Consider the following 23,296-nt stretch of genomic DNA (forward strand, 5'->3'; position numbering starts at 1 on the left):
ATGTCAGGCATCTCCACGAGATACCTTCCATGATTAATCTGTAAGTTACAGTAAATAAACACACACACACCTGAAAAATCCTTTATTAGAAATAAAAAACACTAACAAATTCCCTGGTTCACCACTTTAATAAGCTCGAAAAAGCCCTCCATGTCCGGCGTAATCCAGGATGGTCCAGCGTCGCTTCCAGCTCTGCTGCATGAAGGTGACCAGAGCTGCAGAATACACCGCCGCTCCTGTCAACTCCACGCAGCTAATGAAGGGAATAGTGCGATCAGCTGAGCTGTCACTGAGGTTACCCGCGGCCACGTCTTGCCGTGTCTCACTACAACCAATCATAGGCGCCTGTGGGCGGGGAAAGCAGGGAATACGAGATTGTTTAATGAGCGGCCGGCTTTTTCAAAATAGTAAAAGCCGCCGGAGCAGTGTGAATGCCATGCAGCGCCGCGCCGGGGACCGGGGAACGGTGAGTATGAGAGAGGAGGGGAAAATGACAGACAGACTGTGAAAGAGGGACAGAGATAGTGACGTACCGACAGAGAGAGAATAGAGACTGAGAGGGAGAGACCGACTGACAGAGAATAGTGATTGACAGACATTGTGAGACATCCCTCGTTTCCAGTGTTTTAGGAAACATGCGAGAAATGTATGTAGAAAATCGCATGTCACTAGGATGGTGTGAGTGCCGTCCCGTGACATCCGATTATTTACACGCTCCTATAGACTTGCATTGGAGAGACTCGCAGTAGAAACTCGCAAAAAAAGCAGCATGTTGCGATTTTTTTTCTCAGTCCGATTTGGACTGAGAAAAAAATCGCAAATGCGAGCTGAATCACTCACTAACATGTGTCCGATTCATTGCTAGCATTGCTCTACTGCGAGAAACTCGCAAGTGAGAAGCAGCCCATAGGCTTCACTGGGACTGTGAAGGCAGAGTTTTATTAGCATGGATTTGCCTAAAAGCAAGGCAAAAACCATGCTAAAAAACGCAGCAAAAGCGCCCTGTGTGAATATTGTCTAAGGCTGTGTTCACACATTGCATGAATCCTGTATGTTTTGTCTTCTGCAGACATCTGCACCAAACTACACAATTATTATTATTATTATTATTATTAATATTTATAGAGCACTATTGATTCCATGGTGCTGTACATGAGAAGGGGTTACATACAGAATACATATACAAGTTACAATAGACATGTACAGAGGGAAGAGGACCCTGCCCTTGCGGGCTTAACAATCTTCTCTGATTACTGCATTTGTACTTAATTTTTTATGCCTTTTCCAACTTATTTGATGCATTTTTGGTGCAGATGTCAAGCCGTGTTTTTAAGTGTTTTTTTATAGCACAGAAAAACTTTGATTCTAGAATCTGTCACCGGGTTTTTGCCATCAAATCTGGGAGCAGCATAACGTAGGGGCACAGATCCTGATTCACTTACTGGGCTGTTTAGTGTAGTTTTGATAAAATTACTATTTAAGCAGCAGTAGATTATCATTATAAGACTACCTTGCCTGCTGTCAGGTAGTCCAGCATATTCATGAGTTCTGTATGACTATGTGCCCACGTGAGTTTGTACCTGCGGATACATCCACAGGTACATCCGCAGGTTTCCCGCAGCTGCTCGACGGAATCCGCAGCTATTTTTAGGTGCGGTAGTACAGCAAAATAGCTTCGGTAAACCTGCATTCGTGCGGCTTACCTGCGGAAGTCCCGGCCTCTATCTCCACAGTGGAGGGCCAGGATTTCCGCAGGTATTTCCGCAGGAATAATTGACATGCAATTATGTGCGGCTGCGGTAGATCCACAGCATGTTCCGCAGCCGCACGTATTCTTAGCATGGACACAGCACTCCCCATGTCCCATAGGATGACATGGGGAGTGTCTGTACATGATTAAACTTGCGGATTTATCTGGAAAATCCAGAAAATCCGCGGATTTTCCGCAGATAAATCCGCAGGTTTGGCACATTTATCACAATGACAGCAAATAGCTCAGTAAGTGACACATTGCTCGAATCAGGGTCTCCGGCTCTACATTATGCTGCTCTCAGACTATCAGCAATTTCTCATTTTTCCAACAAAATTTTCAATACCGTTTTTTAGGGACCACATCACATTTAAAGTGACTATGTCAGGCCTAGGTGACAGAAAATACCCCAAAGTGACATCATTCTAAAAACTGTACCCCTCAAAGTACTCAAAATCACATTCAAGAAGTTTATTAACCCTTTAGATGCTTCACAGGAATTAAAGCAATATGGAAGGAAAAAAAAATGAAAATGTTACTATTTCCTACAAAAATGCTACTTTAGCCCCAAATCTTTCATTTTCACAAGAGTAAAGCGGGCTTTACACGCTACGATATATCTAATGAGATGTCGGCGGGGTCACGTCGTAAGTGACGCAGATCCGGCATCGTTAGTGATATCGTAGCGTGTGACAGCTTTGAACGAGCAGAAATACTCACCTTCTTGTTCATCGCTGACATCGCTCATTTTCTGAAAATCGCACGTCCTGTTGTTCATCGTTCCTGAGGCAGCACACATCGCTCCGTGTGACACCCCGGGAACGATGAACTGCAGCTTACCTGCGGCCGCCGGCAATGCTGAAGGAAGGAGGTGGGCGGGATGTTTACGTCCCGCTCATCTCCGCCCCTCCGCTTCTATTGGCCGGCCGCTCTGTGACGTCGCTGTGACGCCGAATGTCCCTCCCCCTTCAGGAAGTGGATGTTCGCCGCCCACAGTGAGGTCGTTTGGAAGGTAAGTACGTGTGACGGGGGTTACAGCATTGTGCGACACGGGCAAGAAATTGCCCGTGCCGCACAAACGATGGGGGCGGGTGCGATCGCAAATGTGATCGCACAATTAATTGAAGCATATAAAGCAGCCTTAACAAGAGAAAGTGCATCATACAATTTATTGTGCAATTTCTCCTGAGTACACAGATTGTGGAAATCTAGTTTTTAGGCGCATGGTAGAGCTTGGAAGGGAAGGAGCGCCATTTGAATTTTAGAGCGCAAAATTGTCTGAAATAGTTAGCGGATGCCATGTCACGTTTAGAGAGCCACATAGAACTAAATAAAAAACTCACCAAAAGGAGCCAAGACAGATGATGTATGTGCACACACAGAATGTGGTGAGCCTTCCTCATAAAGATGGCTGCAGCCCAGGTGCAAGATGCTGATGATGCAGCCACTCAACCCTCCACACTAAAGGGGACATGCACATAAAACCTTAGTCTAGACTACTTTTAGATAAAAATATTTAATTTTTATTGATATCAAAATTACATACATACATAAACAATTACTTAAAATAAGGAATAGGAAGGAAAGAAGAAGGGGAGGGGTACTTGCCCTATCCTTTCCCTTCCTAAACCACGGGGGTCGGCGTCCTAGTCGTAGTGACGCCCCCGTTCCATGACGACTCAGCCCCTATGTTGTACCCTCCCTGGTTCCAGGGCATTCACACTCATAAGGCTTGCACTGGGAGCCCATCATATAATGAGTGAAATGCACAATGTCTTAACTGTAACCTATAAATGACGCCAAAAACCTAGGTCAGGTGGGCCCATCAGCACTATATATGGTCTCTGCCACACTCACGTGGAAATCACGCACGTGCCGCGAGACACATATTTTTCCTGCGTGTTGCGTGTGGTAAGTACTTGTCTACGGTACGTGCGGTCCATGTGTGTTCTCCGTGTGCTATCCGCGACAACACACGGAGAACCGGTAATTTGCATACTCATGTGGTAGATGCTGCTGTCCAGGGTTCTGATCTTCGGCTCCATCTTCGGAGATCAGAGCCAGTGACAGCACGCCCACCTCCATAACACACTCATAACGAGTGGCGGCCGACAGCAACTGTTTGGAGAGGAAGATTCTGCAGGGCTGGTGGAGGTGAGTATGTTTTTTTTTTATTGTAAAATAATGACACGTGTTTCTCCTGCGCGTCTCACACGGCACCGCATCCACACTACATCTGTGTGGTACGGGTGCGGGCCGTGTGACACCCATGTTGCTGGAGAAAACGTGGACATGTCAGCGTGCGAAACACACGGACACACGTAAGTACGGAACGGACACATGTTCCTTTCCAAAATACTTACGTGTGTCCAAACCATTATGAAATCATATGTCCATGTGTGTACGTGCCTCTGGTACGTGAAAAAACTGCCAAACACGTACCGGAGGCGCGAACGTGTGACAGAGGCCTATTAGTGTATCTCACACGGATACGCGAGATGCACAGTGCCTGAACTATAGCTTATAAATGACGCATAACACTAAGTCAAGGCGGGTCAGTTAGCACTATATGAGTGCATAACACATGACAGGCTCACCATTTTACCATCTGAATTCAAAAGGTCCACACACATCCTGCAAAAATCGATAAAATGTGCCACTTTGTGTGTGCATAAATCATGTGTCTTGGCTCCTTTTGGTGAGCACGTTTGGAGAGCCCCTGATGTACCTAAAGAGTGGAGCTCCCCCACAAATGACCCAAGTTCCAAAACTAGATCCCTCAAGGAATTTATTTTGATGTTTTTTGACCACTTTGACCTCCCAGGTGCTTCACAGAATTTTGTAACGCTGAGCCGTGAAAATAAAATAAAATACATTTGTTTACTACAAAACTGTTGCTTTATCCCCAAATATTTTACTTTAACCAGGGTAGCAGGAGAAAATACACCATAAAATGTGTTTAGCAACTTCTCCTGAGTATGCGGATATCTCGTAAGTGGTGGAAATCAACTGTTTGGGTGCACGGCAGGGCTCGGAAGGGAAGCAGCGCCCTTTGACTTTTTGAATGCAAAATTGTCTAGAATACAGAGTGGAGGCCATGTCGCGTTTGGAGACCCCCCCCTGATATGCCTAATCAGTGGAGCTCCCCCACAAATGACCCCATACTGGAAGCTAGACCCCTCAAGGAATTTATCTTAATATTTGGTGAGCACATTTACCCCCCAAGTGCTTCACAGAATTTTATAACGTTGAGCTGTGAAAATGAAAAAAATACATTCTTAACAACAAAAATGTTGTGTTCACGCCCAATTTTTAAAATTCACTTGGGTATCAGGAAAAAATGCACAGTATAATTTGTTGTGGAAAGTCTCCCAAACATGCAAATACCTCATATGTGGTCGAAAACTACCTTTTAGGCACAGTGCAAAGTGAAGAAGGGAACAAGCGCCATATTTGAATTCAGATTTAGTTGGAATAGTTTGCAGGTGCCATGTGACATTGGCAGAGTCTCTGAGGTGCCATAACAGAAGAAACCCCCCACAAGTGACCCCATTTTACAAACTGCACCCCTAAATGAATTTATTCAGGGGTGTAGTGAGCATATTGACACTACAGGTGTGTCAGAAAATGTCATACTATTGGGCAGTGAACAAAAAATAATTACATTTTTACCACTAAAATGTTGTTTTATCCCAAATTTTCAATTTTCACAAGGGTAATTGGTAAAAAAATGACCCATAATGTGTTACACAATTTCTCCTGAAAGTGGCAAAACTCCACATGTGACTCTACAATACTGTTTGGCTGCACCACAGGGCTTGGGAGGGAAGGAACACCATTTGATTTTTGAAGCACAGATTTTCCTAAAATAGTTTACAGACTCCAATTTGCAGAGCCCCTAAGTGTCAGAATAGCAGAAACCCCCTAGAGCAGTGATGGCGAACCTATGGCACGCGTTCAGACTGGGCACGCAGAGCCCTCTTTGCTGGCACGCGCGCTGTCGCCACATTCAGCCACTTTAAACTGTCGATGTGATCGCGCCGGCAGTTCAAAGCTGTGTTTAGCAGAGGAGACATCTCTCCTCCTTCTGACACTCCTCCTCTCCTGGGTCGCAGGCCTGTTGCCTAGGAGACGGAGGAGCTTCAGTAGGCGGCGCTGGCGTCTTGTGGCCACCCGGGAACTGAACTGACTGAGGACCCAGTGGCGCGCAGCGGAGGAGCGGGTGCTGGAAAGTGAGTCGTTTTTTTTTTTTGTTTTTTTTTAAAACTGTGTGCGGCTGTGCCAAGGTGTGGGGGGACAGTGCCAGCACGGGGGCAAACATGGAGAGCACGGGGGCAAAAACATGGAGAGCTCGGGGCAAAAACACGGAAAGCTCTGGGGAAAAAACACGGAGAGCTCGGGGGCAAACATGGAGAGCACGGGGGCAAACATGGAGAGCACGGGGGGCAAAAACATGGAGAGCTCGAGAGCAAACATGGAGAGTTCGGGGGCAAACATGGAGAGCACGGGGGCAAACATGGAGAGCACGGGGCAAACATGGAGAGCACGGGGGCAAACATGAAGAGCATGGGGGCAAACATACAGTCATATGAAAAAGTTTGGGCACCCCTATTAATGTTAACCTTTTTTCTTTATAACAATTTGGGTTTTTGCAACAGCTATTTCAGTTTCATATATCTAATAACTGATGGACTGAGTAATATTTCTGGATTGAAATGAGGTTTATTGTACTAACAGAAAATGGGCAATCCACATTTAAACAAAATTTGACTGGTGCAAAAGTATGGGCACCCTTATCAATTTCTTGTTTTGAATACTCCTAACTACTTTTTACTGACTTACTGAAGCACTAAATTGGTTTTGTAACCTCATTGAGCTTTGAACTTCATAGGCAGGTGTATCCAATCATGAGAAAAGGTATTTAAGGTGGCCACTTGCAAGTTGTTCTCCTATTTGAATATCTTATGAAGAGTGGCATCATGGACTCCTCAAAACAACTCTCAAATGATCTGAAAACAAAGATTATTCAACATAGTTGTTCAGGGGAAGGATACAAAAAGTTGTCTCAGAGATTTAAACTGTCAGTTTCCACTGTGAGGAACATAGTAAGGAAATGGAAGAACACAGGTAGAGTTCTTGTTAAGCCCAGAAGTGGCAGGCCAAGAAAAATATCAGAAACGCAGAGAAGAAGAATGGTGAGAACAGTCAAGGACAATCCACAGACCACCTCCAAAGACCTGCAGCATCATCTTGCTGCAGATGGTGTCAATGTGCATCGGTCAACAATACAGCGCACGTTGCACAAGGAGAAGCTGTATTGGAAACTAATGCGAAAGAAGCCGTTTCTGCAAGCACGCCACAAACAGAGTCGCCTGAGGTATGCAAAAGCACATTTGGACAAGCCAGTTACATTTTGGAAGAAGGTCCTGTGGACTGATGAAACAAAGATTGAGTTGTTTGGTCATACAAAAAGGCGTTACGCATGGAGGCAAAAAAACACGGCATTCCAAGAAAAGCACTTGCTACCCACAGTAAAATTTGGTGGAGGTTCCATCATGCTTTGGGGCTGTGTGGCCAATGCCGGCACCGGGAATCTTGTTAAAGTTGAGGGTTGCATGGATTTAACTCAGTATCAGCAGATTCTTGACAATATTGTGCAAGATTCAGTGACGAAGTTGAAGTTACGCAGAGGATGGATATTTCAGCAAGACAATGATCCAAAACACCGCTCCAAATCTACTCAGGCATTCATGCAGAGGAACAATTACAATGTTCTGGAATGGCCATCCCAGTCCCCAGACCTGAATATCATTGAACATCTGTGGGATGATTTGAAGCGGCTGTTCATGCTCTGCGACCATCAAACTTAACTGAACTGGAATTGTTTTGTAAACAGGAATGGTCAAATATACCTTCATCCAGGATCCAGGAACTCATTAAAAGCTACAGCAAGCGACTAGAGGCTGTGATTTTTGCAAAAAGAGGATCTACAAAATATTAATGTCACTTTTATGTTGAGGTGCCCATACTTTTGCACCGGTCAAATTTTGTTTAAATGCGGATTGCACATTTTCTGTTAGTACAATAAACCTCATTTCAATCCAGAAATATTACTCAGTCCATCAGTTATTAGATATATGAAACTGAAATAGCTGTTGCAAAAACCCAAATTGTTATAAAGAAAAAAGGTTAACATTAATTTGGGTGCCCAAACATTTTCATATGACCGTAGGGAGCACGAGGGCAAACATGGAGAGCATGAGGGCAAACATGGAGAGCACGGGGGCAAACATGGATAGCACGGGGGCAAACATGGCTGCAAGGATGGAGGAAACATGCAAGGATGGGGGGAAACATGGCTGCAAGGATGGGGGAAACATGTCTGCAAGGATGGGAGGAAACATGCAAGGATGGAGGGAAACATGCAAAGATGGAGGGAACCATGCAAAGATGGGGAAGCATGCAAGGATGGGGGAAACATGCAAGGATGGGGGAAACATGGCTGCAAGGATGTGGGAAACATGCAAGGATGGAGGGAAACAAGCAAAGATAAAGGGAACCATGCAAAGATGGGGGAAACATGCAAGGATGGGGGAAACATGCAAGGATGGGGGAAACATGGCTGCAAGGATGGGGGAAGCATGCAAGGATGGGGGGAAACACGGCTGCAAGGATGGGGGAAACATGTCTGCAAGGATGGGAGGAAACATGCAAGGATGGAGGGAAACATGCAAAGATGGAGGGAACCATGCAAAGATGGGGAAGCATGCAAGGATGGGGGAAACATGCAAGGATGGGGGAAACATGGCTGCAAGGATGTGGGAAACATGCAAGGATGGAGGGAAACAAGCAAAGATAAAGGGAACCATGCAAAGATGGGGGAAACATGCAAGGATGGGGGAAACATGCAAGGATGGGGGAAACATGGCTGCAAGGATGGGGGAAGCATGCAAGGATGGGGGGAAACACGGCTGCAAGGATGGGGGAAACATGTCTGCAAGGATGGGAGGAAACATGCAAGGATGGAGGGAAACATGCAAAGATGGAGGGAACCATGCAAAGATGGGGAAGCATGCAAGGATGGGGGAAACATGCAAGGATGGGGGAAACATGGCTGCAAGGATGTGGGAAACATGCAAGGATGGAGGGAAACAAGCAAAGATAAAGGGAACCATGCAAAGATGGGGGAAACATGCAAGGATGGGGGAAACATGCAAGGATGGGGGAAACATGGCTGCAAGGATGGGGGAAGCATGCAAAGATGGAGGGAACCATGCAAAGATGGGGAAACATGCAAGGATGGGGGGAAACATACAAAGATGGACGGAACCATGCAAAGATGGGGGAAACATACAAAGATGGAGGGAACCATGCAAAAATGGGGGAAACATGCAAGGATGGGGGGAAACATACAAAGATGGAGGGAACCATGCAAAGATGGAGGGAACCATGCAAAGATGGAGGGAAACATACAAGGATGGGGGAAACATGCAAGGATGGGGGAAACATGGCTGCAAGGATGGGGGAAAACATGGTTGCAAGGATGGGGGGAAACACCCCAGGATGGGGCACATTTAGCAGGAAGGGGAACATGCCAGGAAGGGGTACATTTACCAGGATGGGGGATACATTTACCAGGATGGGGGGATACATTTACCAAGATGGGAGGAAACATGAAAGGATGGGGGTACATGAACATGCCAGGATGAGGAAACATGCCAGGATGGGGAACATTTAGCAGCAAGAGTGACATTTACCAGGATGGGGTACGTTTACCAGGAAAGGGGACATTTACCAGGATAAGGGAACATGCCTGGATGAGGTACATTTACCAGGATGGGGTCATTTAGCAGCATGGGGGAAGATGCCAGGATGGGATACATTTACAATGATGGGGTACATTTACCAGAATGGAGGACATTTACCAGGAATGGGGTACATGCCGGGATGGAGGAACATTTACCAGGATGGGGAATGTGCCGGGATAGGACCATGATGGGGACAAATAAAACAGAATTTAGGAAATATATGTAAGGATGGGGGGGACATGTTTACCAGGAAGTAGCCCAGGAAGGGGGACATAACTACACAATGAAAGGGGAGGGGACCAACTCGCACATCTTTATTGGTTTTCAGGATGTTCAGACTTTGAAATGTAGATGATGTAGATGTGGATTACAGGGTGACATCTGATTGCATTCAATGCTAAAATCTGTCTAATATGCTGCAATTTTTTCCAGAAAGATTAATCCAACTGCTGTGTCTGAAAAGGGCAGTGGCAGTGGCTCAGCTTCAATGTGTGGTAAGCATGCATAAGCGTGATGCCCCTGCTAAAGAGAAAAGAAGACTGCAAAGGTAAGATTAAAATAAATTATTTACATAATAGGATTGGTTGGCACTTCGGAAAAAAAATGGGTTTAGGGCTACAGTTTGGGCACTAGGCCTGCAAAAGGTTCGCCATGACTGCCCTAGAGTGACTACATTTTGGAAATTACAGCCCTCTGAGAATTGATCTACAAGTGTAGTGATAATTTAGACTCAGAAACCACCTAAGGCTATGGAGTCAAACGCAGTGAATGTTGCAAGCTTAAAATTGCAAATAAATCCTTGTTGTGCCCAGTACATTGTAGTGCCCGTACATTGTACCCAGCTTGTGCTTCTGGAGACCTGCACCCTGTAAATTAAGCAGGTTCTGCTCACTACAACAATGCCAAACATGTGGATGCCACACATGTGGATGTTAACTGTGGTTTTGTCGCGCCCCCGCTCATCTCTTACCGGTCCAGTCTCCGTGCACCCAGACCACGGCTGCCGCTCCCGCTCTCCTCCCTCTGCTTCCCCTGCACGTCCCGCTCGGCGGTCTGCTTCCAGCCCTCCTGCCTCATCTCCCCTGCGTCCTGCACTGTTCTCCGGCTCCCGGGTCTGGCACATGCGCACTAGGGCGAGCTCTCTCCCCTTCTCTTAAAGGGCCAGCGTCTCTGAGAACAGGAAATGGCTGAATACAGGTACAGGGTATATAAGACTATCTTTTCCAAGTGGGCGGTGCCTGTTCAACGTGTACCAGTAGCCCTTGTCTCTTGTGCTAGTGTTCAGGTCCCATGTGTATTGTGCCCAGGATTAACCCTGTCTCTGCCCGCAGATCCCGACTGCTGCCTGTGTGTATCCGGTCTTCCAGCTTTCCAGGAGAATCCCCGATGTCAGACTGTTGTGGATCCCATCATCTTCCTTCAGCCTGTACTCATCACCGATCCTGGACTCCGCCCGGTATCGCCTGACTTCACCCTCACTGGTCCCGGATTCCATTTACCATCTCCAGTCGGCACCTGTACCTGGTTCTTCTCAGTCCACGTCTTTCCTTGCACCTGCCTCCATATCCTGTGTGGACATCTTTGGACGCTATCCCGCAATGCTCCCGTGTCCTGGCTGCTGCGCATCTAGGCCTTCTGGGGAGATTGCCAGACAGCCATTGTATAGGGGTTCGCTCCTGGTGGTCTCCTTGGGGGTGTCCGGTGCGCAGTCCCGTGGATCTTCCTCTACACCGAACATTACAGATTGAACAGGCCATGGATGCCGCCGGGTCACAAGTGTCCCAGCTAGCTGGATTACACCAAGAACTGGTGCGACAATGCGAGACCCAATCTCGCATGCTGGCCTTTATGACATCCGTGGATACCCGTTTGAATACCCTTCAGGCAACAGCCACAGCTCAGTCAGATCAGTCTACGGTAGCGGCTCCCGCGGTTGCCTCAGCCTTAAAACTTCGTCTTGCTGCTCCGTCCCGCTATGCCGGGGACCCCAAGACCTATAGAGGCTTCCTGAATAAATGCTCCCTGCACTTCAAGCTGGTCCCCCACCTCTTCGTCTCGGATCAGGCGAAAGTGGCCTTCCTGATGTCCCATCTGGAGGGAGACGCATTGGCCTGGATGAATCCCTTATGGGAGAGAGAAGATCCGGTGACCACCAACATCCAGGCATTCCTAGAGGCCTTCTGCAACACCTTTGATGAACCAGGATGTACCTCCGCGACGGCCTCTTCTTTCCTTCAACTACGCCAAGGCTCTCTAACTGTTGGTCAATACGCCATCCGTTTCCGCACGCTTGCCTCCGAATTGGGATGGAACAATGAGGCATTGACTGCGGCCTTCTGGGAGGGGCTTTCCGGTCGCATCAAGGACGAGTTGGCTGGTCGTGATGTTCCTCTTACCTTGGATGGCCTGATCTCTCTGGCCTCCAGGATTGACCTCTGTTTCCAGGAACGGACCAAGGAAGCACTCCGGGAGAGAAGACCGATGCGCCACGTCCCAGCAATCCAGAGACCCGCCGTACCCCTGTCGGTGCCGTCCAGTTGTTCTTCCCCCGAACCATGCAAGTGGATCACCTGTGACAGGCTGAACAACGCTGGAAGGAGCGGATCGCCAGGGGCCTATGCCTCTACTGCGGTGGTGACACATACCTAATTAGTTCCTGCCCAGACCGGCCGAGAAACTCCAAAGCCTAGGGTTGGTAGAGGAGGCTACCCTAGGCGCCGGAGTACTCACATCCCCGGTAACGCTGACGGTCCAGGTGACCACGCAGGAGATCCGGTTCACGACAGAGGCGTATCTGGATTCCGGGTCAGCAGGCAACTTCATACAACAAGCCACGGTGGACAAATACCGGATTCCCGTTACCCCGCTCTCAAGTCCTCTTGTGTTCGCCTCCATGGACGGGAAACCTCTCTCTGATCCTGTGTTATCCGTCACCGAATGCGTGGAGCTCCGAATAGGCGCACTGCACACTGAGAAGATCAGCCTATACGTACTGCCTCGGCTGGCTCACTCGCTTCTCCTGGGGCTCCCCTGGTTACAGGCACATGAACCTCTCGTCAGTTGGCGTTCCGAAGAGACCACCCGTTGGGGTCAGTCCTGCCATGAGTGATGTTTGCAGCCCGTCCGCCCTGTTCCTCAGGTTACGACACCAGAGTCCCTGCCGGGACTGCCCTCTGCGTATTGGTCGTTTGCGGATGTCTTTGACAAGAAGGAGGCTGAGGTGTTGCCGCCGCACCAACCATACGACTGTGCTATCGACTTGCTGCCTGGATCCACTCCTCCCCGAGGACGTATCTATCCCTTGTCTCCAACCGAGACGGAGGCCATGTCTGATTACATTGCAGATAACCTGGCAAGCGGGTTCATTCGGAGGTCCTCATCACCGGCAGGAGCCGGGTTCAGAAGAAAGAAGGAGACCTGCGGCCCTGCATTGACTACAGGGGCTTGAACCAGATCACTATTAAAAACAAATACCTCCTTCCTCTCATCCCGGAGCTGTTCGATCAGCTTAGGGGAGGCCGCATCTTCACCAAGCTTGATCTTCGCAGAGCTTACAACTTGGTCCGTATTCGCCCGGGAGACGAATGGAAGATGGCATTCAACACCCGAGACGGGCACTACAAATACTGTGTGATGCCGTTCGGTCTCTGCAACGCCCCGGCTGTCCTCCAAGAGCTGGTGAAGGATGTCTTCAGGGATCTTCTCTACATCTGTGTGGTTGTGTATCTGGACGACATCCTGGTCTACTCCCCGGACTTACCGACCCACAGGAGAAACGTACGACTCATTCTGCAGAGGCTTAGAGAAAACCGCCTGTATGCCAAGTATGAGAAATGCTTGATTGAGCGGACGTCCCTTCCCTTTCTTGGATACGTGATTTCCGACACCGGCCTGCAGATGGATCCCGAGAAAATGCCAGACAGCCCCTGTATAGGGGTTCGCTCCTGGTGGTCTACTTGGGGGGAGTCCGGTGCGCGGTCCCGTGGATCCTCCTCTACACCGAACATTACAGGTTTAGGCACATTGTGGTGCTCAGAAGGGAGGGGGCATATGGATTTTTGAGCTCAGATTTTGCTGGATTTCTTTTTTGGGGGGGATCCATAGAATTTTTCCAGAGCCTTTGTGCTACCAGTAACATGGAAGCCCCCTATATTTCCATTAACAGATGACATGCGTGAGTGGGGCCTGTTTTTTGGGGTTGAGTGGAATGCTATTTGGTGGCGATTTGGGGTACAGAACATGTTGGATCAGTTTCAATTTCTCCTGTGCTCTATGCTGAACACTTACATCATGGTTTAAATCTACATCTCCGAAACACATGAGTCAGATGAAACCCACAACGGATCCATTCACTAATGAAGCAACAGAGTTAAGGCTGCTTTACACGTTTCAATTTCTCGTGCGATCGCATGTGTGATCGCACCCGCCCCCATCGTTTGTGCGGCATGGGCAATTTCTTGCCCGTGTTGCACAAAGTCGTAAACCCCCGTCACACGTACTTACCTTCCAAACAACCTCGCTGTGGGCGGTGAACATCCACTTCCTGAAGGGGGAGGGACTTTGGGTGTCACAGTGACGTCACACAGCGGCCGGCCAATAGAAGCGTAGGAGCGGAGATGAGCGGGACGTAAACATCATGCCCACCTCCTTCCTTCCGCATTGCCGGTGGCCACAGGTAAGCTGCAGTTCATCGTTCCCGGGGTGTCACACGGAGCGACGTGTGCTGCCTCGGGAACGATGAACAACCGTAGCACAGAAGCACGTTCGATTTTTTTAAAATGAGCGACGTGTCAACAAGCAACAATAAGGTATTTTTGCTTGTTCACAGTCGCCCATTTGTGTTACACGCTACGATATGTCAAACGAGGCCGGATGTGCGTCACTAACGACGTGACCTCGACGACATATCGTTTGATATGTCGTAGCGTTTAACGTGCCCTTAACTCCGGACTTTGTTTGGCCTCTGTTCAGCGAGGTCCATCTTTTCAACGGTGAACAAAACTGTTGATGACCGCACTTTTGTACACGCCTAAAAAGAGGTGTAAAAAGATAGACACTGCCGACCACAGAACAGATGCGAGTTCAATGTGACTGCCTCTGCCTCATTACAGTGAATTATCCTTTGGGAATTTTCTCCGAATGAAGTTTTTCAGAGACGTAACCGTAATCCCCGATGTAAGCACTCAGCCTAGAGCGCAGGATAAATATAAGCTGTGCCATACTACGATCTTTGGGAGGCATAATAAATAAGATCAACAGCAGTTGAATAATTGGTTTTATTTATTTTATTTTTCATTTTTACACCATTTACCTTGCGGTACAAGTGATTAGGCGCCTCTATTCCCCACTCAGTACGATTACAGCGATACCAGACTAATTTATAGTTTTAAGTTCTAGTTTTTTTAGGTTCAGCCGCTATCACATTAAAAATGCTTTTATATAAAATAAAGGGTTTTTGCAGCACTAAATTTTGAAGCATATAGTTTTTTATTTTTCTGACGACAGTCATTGGTCGGGCTTGTGTTTTTGCGGGATGAGTTGTAGTTTTTATTGACACCATTTTGGGCTAAATAATGTTTTTTTTATCACTTTTTATTCCGCTTTTTGGGAGGAAGACTAAAGAAAAAATAGCAATTCAGGATTTTTTTGTGTTTTAACGCCGTTTACTGTCTCATAAAATTGATAAGACAGCTTTATTCTTCGGGTCAGTGTGATTGCAGTGATACCACATGTATATAGGTTTTTTTTATGTTTTGCAGCTTTTACACCATAAAAATTATTTTACAGGAAAAAAAAAACAAAAACTTTTGCATTGCTGTATTCTGAGAGCTATAGATTTTTTATTTTATCATTGATGAAGCTGTATGGCGGTTCGTTTTTTGCAAGACAAGATGACATTTTCAGCGGTACCATGTTTATTTTTATATATGCGGTTTTGATCGTGTTTTATTCCACTTTTTTTGTCAGCTGTATAATGAAAGATATAGTTTTTGCTACATTTTTACTTTTTTTTTTATGTTTACTGAAGGGATTAACTAGTGTGACAGCTTTATAGATCAAGTTGCTACGGACACAGAAATACCAAATATGTGTACTGATTTTATTTTTAATTAGTTTTACGCAAATATACGGTAAGTATTTATTGGAATTATTTTTTTGTTCTTTATTATCTGGGGATTTTTTTAATATTTTTACTTTTTAACTTTTTTTTTTAAAAAAAAACAACCTTTCTACTTAGTCACTATATGGTACATTACTTTTCACAGCTGTGATCAGAGCTGCAATGATCAATCATTGCAGTACAGTGCAGCGGTCAGAGCTGCACTCAAAAGCTTTAGTGATCATGCTGCAAAGCATGATCCCTGAAGCTTGCCATAGTCAGGTGACCTCATGTCACCATGGCGATGATCGGGCCCCCTGGATTGCATTGCAGATGTCTCAATCGAAGGGGAGAGGGAGCATTTTGGCGGTGAGGGAAGGGGCTCGGCTGTCGGGAAAGCAGAGTCCTCGGTGGCAATCAAGCCAAGCACAGGACCAATAAACGTCCAAGGTCGGGAACTACCCCCTTTTTAGAACGTATATGTAGGTCCAAGGTTGTTAAGCTCCACATAGAAGCCTCTAGTGAAAAACAAAAGCATGGATATGTTTTGTATCTTTGAAAAACATCGCCATAACATGTGTGTGAAATACAGACATCTGCATGAGGCATTAGCCTGACTTACCAGTAGGGGGAGTGATTCATTTAAGTGCTTAGGGCAGCATGAATGCCAAATCCGGCTCTGCTGCTACCCTTGACTATCGGCGTGTGCATGCATGCTGCAATTATTTTTCTTGGACCACTCGATCCCAGGACATGTGCACTGCCTCATTTTATAACATTGGTCCAAAGTTTTGTCAGATTGCGACAAAAAATGTGGTCGTCTTTATGAGCCTTAGGGTGGGACACTATAGTTGTAAATATGGTACCTGGTCAGGGGACCACTCAGAAGTTTCCCCCTTCTCTCACACACATCATGCACCTGGCAATATCACACAGCCTGCACCCCCATCCCACTCCCCCACCCCACATTCCACACAGCCTTCACCACTCTCTCACAGAGTCTGCACTCCCACCGCCCCTCTATTTCAAGCACCCTGCACTACCACATCTCACACCTCCATACCTCTCTCACACCCTGTACCCCAATATCTCTCACACCCGGCAACCCTCTATAGCTCCCAACCATCCAAGATTCAGCTGTCCCAATTTGAGGACTTAGCCCCACTGTAACAGCGGTCACTGCTATTGTCCCAGTGGCTCCTGCTCAGGGGGTGGTGCCGGCATCTTAGTGCCAAATTTTTTTTTTCATTACTGAGATAAATGACAGTTGGTGCTCATAAGGTTCTACGCAGAACTGTAACTCATTTGGAAAGGACTCACAGCGCGGCGGAGTCCGTCTCTAGCTCCTCTCTCCATAGAGGTTTTACAGCCCCAACTGCCATCTCCTATCTCAGTACTGGGAATGTTGTTCTTCACTGAATACAAATTTTACCCATGAAATGAGAGTGACTAATTAATGATCCAGTCCCAAGAGGTAAAAGTACCACCCCTCCCTGCTGTCCGCCCCTCCCTCCCCGCTGTCTGTCTGCCTTTTGACCGCCCCTCCCTCCCCGCTGTCCGCCTTTTGGCCGCCCTCCCTCCCCGCTGTCCGCCTCTTGACCGCCCCTCCCTCCCCGCTGTCCGCCTCTCCCTCCCCGCCTCTTGACCGCCCCTCCCTCCCCGCCTCTTGACCGCCCCTCCCTCCCCGCTCTCCGCCTCTTGACCGCCCCTCTCTCCCCGCTCTCCGCCTTCTGACCGCCCCTCCCTCCCCACTGTCCGCCTCTTGACCGCCCCTCCCTCCCCGCCTTCTGACCGCCCCTCCCTCCCCGCCTTCTGACCGCCCCTCCCTCCCCGCCTTCTGACCGCCCCTCCCTCCCCGCTGTCCGCCTTTTGACCGCCCCTCCCTCCCCGCTGTCCGCCTCCTGACCGCCCCTCCCTCCCCGCTGTCCGCCTCCTGACCGCCCCTCCCTCCCCGCTGTCCGCCCCTCCCTCCCCGCTGTTCGCCTCCTGACCGCCCCTCCCTCCCCGCTGTCCGCCTCCTGACCGCCCCTCCCTCCCCGCTGTCCGCCTCCTGACCGCCCCTCCCTCCCCGCTGTCCGCCTCCTGACCGCCCCTCCCTCCCCGCTGTCCGCCCCCTGACCGCCCCTCCCTCCCCGCTGTCCGCCCCCTGACCGCCCCTCCCTCCCCGCTGTCCGCCCCCTGACCGCCCCTCCCTCCCCGCTGTCCGCCCCCTGACCGCCCCTCCCTCCCCGCTGTCCGCCTCCTGACCGCCCCTCCCTCCCCGCTGTCCGCCTCCTGACCGCCCCTCCCCGCTGTCCGCCTCCTGACCGCCCCTCCCTCCCCGCTGTCCGCCTCCTGACCGCCCCTCCCTCCCCGCTGTCCGCCTCCTGACCGCCCCTCCCTCCCCGCTGTCCGCCCCTCCCTCCCCGCTGTCCGCCTCGCTCCCCGCTGTCCGCCTCGCTCCCCGCTGTCCGCCTCCTGACCGCCCCTCCCTCCCCGCTGTCTGCCCCCTGACCGCCACCTCCCTCCCCGCTGTCTGCCCCCTGACCGCCCCTCCCTCCCCGCTCTCCGCCTCTTGACCGCCCCTCCCTCCCCGCCTCTTGACCGCCCCTCCCTCCCCGCTCTCCGCCTCTTGACCGCCCCTCCCTCCCCGCTCCCCGCCTTCTGACCGCCCCTCCCTCCCCGCTGTCCGCCTTTTGACCGCTCCCTCCCTCCCCGCTGTCCGCCTCCTGACCGCCCCTCCCCGCTATCCGCCTCCTGACCGCCCCTCCCTCCCCGCTGTCCGCCTCCTGACCGCCCCTCCCCGCTGTCCGCCTCCTGACCGCCCCTCCCTCCCCGCTGTCTGCCCCCTGACCGCCCCTCCCTCCCCGCTGTCTGCCCCCTGACCGCCCCTCCCTCCCCGCTGTCTGCCCCCTGACCGCCCCCTCCCTCCCCGCTGTCTGCCCCCTGACCGCCCCCTCCCTCCCCGCTGTCTGCCCCCTGACCGCCCCTCCCTCCCCGCTGTCCGCCTCCTGACCGCCCCTCCCTCCCCGCCTTCTGACCGCCCCCAACCTCCCCGCCTTCTGACCGACCCCTCCCAGTCTTCTGACCGACCCCTCCCTCCCCGCTGTTCGCCCCTCCTGTCATTTCTCTGTCCATCCCTCCCTACTGACAGTCAATCCCTCCCCTCTGTCTTCTGATCGCCCCTCCTGTCTTCTGACAGTCCTTCCCTCCCTCCATCCATCCATCCCCACTGTCTGCTGACTGTCCCTCCCTCCCTCCGTCTTCTGACCTCCCTTCCCTCCCCATCACGTGCCTCTCCTGCTCCGTCCGTTCAGGCGCGTCAGTCTGCCTGGCAACTAAAAACCGGGCAGCTTGACAGTGCGACCAGTAGGCGGGGCTATCACGTGACTATTCCGACCACTTCAGTATGGCATTTCCATAGGAGTTTCAGCCACCCCCATTAACATGTTTTGCAGCAGAGCAGCTTCCTCTGCCCTGGAGCCCCCATATCCGCTGCTGCACGGACGTCACTGCTTCCTGTAACTTCCCCTCCGTTATTACTCTGCTGGAGAAACTCTGTACCGCGCTCGCTCCGCCTCTTTACAACATGCTCCAATCGGGGACATTTCTGCTCAACAATTTTATTAGCTGGGAACGCCCACCATTATAGCTCCGCCCACCCCGGCCTCAGTCTAGGGCTGTGAATCGATCGCTGGGCTCCTTGTGTCCAGATCCTGAGCTGCTGAGCGGCCGTGCTGAGCCCGCACATGAGCCGGAGCCGCGCCCGGGGATGGATTGCACAGAGCCCTCCGCTCTCCCCTCCAGCTGGCAGCCATGATGATCCTGACAAGGAAGCCCGAGGGCCCCATCACAGCAGGTACACACGGGGCGGGAGCTCCTGGGGGGCTATTGCTGTGCAGAGCCTGCTTTGGGGCATTGTACACACTCTTGTGTCAGCAGCACGTCCTTTCATCAGTCCATCAGAAGAATCAGATCCGTCAGATATTGTATCGATTTGCTTAGATCCATAGACATTGCTTAGAGCATTTAGATATTGTATAGATCTGCTCAGATCCACCAGACATTGTACAGCTCTGCTCAGATCCTTCAAACATTGCTCAGATCCTTCAGATGTTCTATAGATCTGCTCAGATCCTTCAGATGTTCTATAGATCTGCTCAGATCCTTCAGATGTTCTATAGATCTGCTCAGATCCTTCAGATGTTCTATAGATCTGCTCAGATCCTTCAGATGTTCTATAGATCTGCTCAGATCCTTCAGATGTTCTATAGATCTGCTCAGATCCTTCAGATGTTCTATAGATCTGCTCAGATCCTTCAGATGTTCTATAGATCTGCTCAGATCCTTCAGATGTTCTATAGATCTGCTCAGATCCTTCAGATGTTCTATAGATCTGCTCAGATCCTTCAGATGTTCTATAGATCTGCTCAGATCCTTCAGATGTTCTATAGATCTGCTCAGATCCTTCAGATGTAATATAGATCTGCTCAGATCCTTCAGATGTTCTATAGATCTGCTCAGATCCTTCAGATGTAATATAGATCTGCTCAGATCCTTCAGATGTAATATAGATCTGCTCAGATCCTTCAGATGTTCTATAGATCTGCTCAGATCCTTCAGATGTTCTATAGATCTGCTCAGATCCTTCAGATGTTCTATAGATCTGCTCAGATCCTTCAGATGTTCTATAGATCTGCTCAGATCCTTCAGATGTTCTATAGATCTGCTCAGATCCTTCAGATGTTCTATAGATCTGCTCAGATCCTTCAGATGTTCTATAGATCTGCTCAGATCCTTCAGATGTTCTATAGATCTGCTCAGATCCTTCAGATGTTCTATAGATCTGCTCAGATCCTTCAGATGTTCTATAGATCTGCTCAGATCCTTCAGACATTGCATAGATCTTTCAGCTATTGTACAGATCTGCTCAGATCCTTCAGACATTGCATAGATCTTTCAGCTATTGTATAGATCTACATAGATCTGTCAGATATTGTACAGATCTGCTCAGATCCATCAGACCTTGCTCAGATCATTCAGATATTGTATAGATCTGCACGGATCTGTCAGATATTGTGTAGATTTGCTCAGAGCCATTAGATATCGCATAGTTCTGCACAAATACATCAGATTTTGCATATATTTGCTCACATTAGTTCCTGATTAGCCACCAATAGGCTGTAATGTTTTGTGCTGGATCCGGCCCATGATGGCTGTTTCATGTTGTATGTGTTCTCCGCTGCTTCTATGTGAGACACATGTTACATCTCAGTGTTTGCTCCGTACTGATCAGCATTTCTAGTTCTTCCCATTGGTGGTCTATGGCTGCCCCCCAGTACTGTGTGTCAGTACGGCATATTACATGCTGTCCTTCGTTGTACACACGTTTTCTCCTCCAAGCTGGCCTAGCGTTATCTGTCGGCCCCAGAATATACGTAGGCTTACTGTACTCACTGATAGCACATGGGCTTGTCCTAATAACGCTCGCCAAATGGAGTCGCTTGATGCCTACAATGCAGTAATACTGCTAATCCTTTGTTTTATGGAGGATTATGATAATCCTGTTATGTCCATAACAGCCAATATTTCGCATGATCCATAATAACGTGGATAATTTCCCCTTATATGGAGGCGGAAGGGAATTAATCCTCTATAATATATAGAACGAGTGAGCGTTAATAATAGGTGAATGGCAGTAAATAGGACATTTAAAGGGCACGCTGCCGGTTGTGGTGGGAGCTCGTCTCCTGGCGCGCAGCTTTCATACAGATGTTGGCTTCCTGAGAAGGTCCAGTCTTGAGGCGCCGGTGCCAACCCACCCGGATAATGGGGGTCAGGACTATAACCCTTCCGCATTGCTCATGTGCAGTTATGTGCGAATGTTTCTTGTTACCTTCATATGTTTGTGTGTAGGAATTCCTAGGATTTTTACTAATATAACCATCCTTGGAGGACAGCACACTTTATGCACGATTCGTCATCTCTGTTTTTTAACATTTTTTTTTTATTTTGAATTATTATTTGACTTTTTTGTTCTCATTTTTCAAAGTGGCTCATGGGGTTGCGAATTTTGCCTAAAATTGGGTAAAACCTTCCTGTTTTTCGACTTTCTTCTAAAATGTTGCAAAATTTGTGGCCAAATATGAGTTCATCCAATTGCTCTAGGTGGTTGGGGGTGCAAGGGTGGGCTGGGGTACATTTCCTCCCAAAGTTTTGCGACTTTAAATAAATAATTTATTTTATTTATCTCAGTTGATGAATCGGCAGAAAACATCTGGAAAGCCCAACCTTGTTTACGATGATGAACATAAACAGAAATCCCGTCCCCCACACCAAAAAAAAAAGACCAGGCGAATGCACATATAAAAAAGGCATGAAAGGAGGATAAGGTGCAAATGATAACAAAATGTCAAACACTAGACAAAAAAGTGCAAGTGCAATAATGAATTGGTTCCTTTGTCTTGTGGAGGGCAGTCCTCCCCCTAGAATCGGGCTCCTGTTTGACTCGGTGACTTGTGAATTGGGCTACCACGTTGTTCTTTGGTTGTGTGTACTCTGGGGTTTGGATATTGACGCCTCAGCTGTCGTCATACTTGGCACCCGAGTGTACCCTGACCTGTACTCCCAGTGAGGTTTGCCCGCATCTTGCCATTTACCAGTTTCTAGTGCCAGGTCAGTTAGGACTTATACTAATCTGCTTTATCCTCTTCTCTTAGATGCTCTGTTTCCGTCACCTAGTCAGTTAAGTCGTGCTTCAAGTACCATTCAGAGCGTGACTGGTTTTGAGTGTGAGAAGGCCACGTGGCTTAGTTGGGGATCTGCGGTCCTCTGTGGTAACCTGTATACGTTCTCTGGGTGTCCATGCTTTGTCCTGATGGCGGTGGCCTTTATTGTATAATATATAGGTCTGTATGTTTCCCATCAGCTCCTGACACATCGGTATGTCACCCGCGTGAGAACGAGTCGAGGAATGAGCACTCCGCCACTTCTTCATTCCTCTGCGCTGACATCTCTTCCTTGAAGTAACAAGCTTTCATTTCACCATACCTCAAGAGCAGTTCCTATTGAAGTAAAGATGATATTCAGCAAATAGGACTCCTTGTTTTAGCTTCTTCGGTTAGGAGCCATATCTGTTTCCGGGAAGTCGCCAGAGGCCGCCATGCACTCCGACGCCATGCCACTTGGCTTATATTGGGGTCCATCATGTCCGGCCGCACTGTCCGTTGCTTTGAGGGGGTAAATAGCGCTGCGTCTGTGTCTACGTACATGTGAATTTTCAGGATGCAGTGAAGTGATCAATCAGATTTATTATACATTTTCTGAAAGTGTCAGATTCTGGCAAATTTTACTGGATTCTTTTGAGGGCTACAAAAATATTAAGCCAGTAATAAAAGCCACCTGAAAGGTGCTGTCCTTCGTTCAGGCCATTTTTTTTTTTAACTTAATTGTATGTATTTGGTAATGGCTAAAAATCAATTTTGCAATTTTTAGTTTCATTAAAAATGTTTCACCGTTTGGCTTTTTTAGGCTCTTTGGTTCCTGCGCATTATTTATTATTAATATTGTTCCATTTATTCCATGGCACTGTACATGAGAAAAGGGGTATCTATAATATAAACAAGCTCAATAATCATAAACAATACAAAACACAGACTG

The 23,296-nt window shown here is 48.6% G+C and overlaps 1 protein-coding gene across 1 annotated transcript in view; it reads left to right on the forward strand.

Annotated features, from left to right (window-relative positions):
- Positions 1–19,306: 19,306 nt before the first annotated feature.
- DYRK3 (dual specificity tyrosine phosphorylation regulated kinase 3) overlaps positions 19,307–23,296 on the forward strand; it is a 60,397-nt gene continuing 56,407 nt past the window's right edge. The window contains exon 1 of the mRNA XM_075335708.1: positions 19,307–19,496. Coding sequence (XP_075191823.1) covers positions 19,454–19,496 — 43 coding nt within the window. The 5' untranslated portion in view covers positions 19,307–19,453. The remainder of the gene's footprint in view (positions 19,497–23,296) is intronic.

Source organism: Anomaloglossus baeobatrachus, chromosome 2, assembly GCF_048569485.1.
Source record: "Anomaloglossus baeobatrachus isolate aAnoBae1 chromosome 2, aAnoBae1.hap1, whole genome shotgun sequence".
Taxonomy (NCBI): domain Eukaryota; kingdom Metazoa; phylum Chordata; class Amphibia; order Anura; family Aromobatidae; genus Anomaloglossus; species Anomaloglossus baeobatrachus.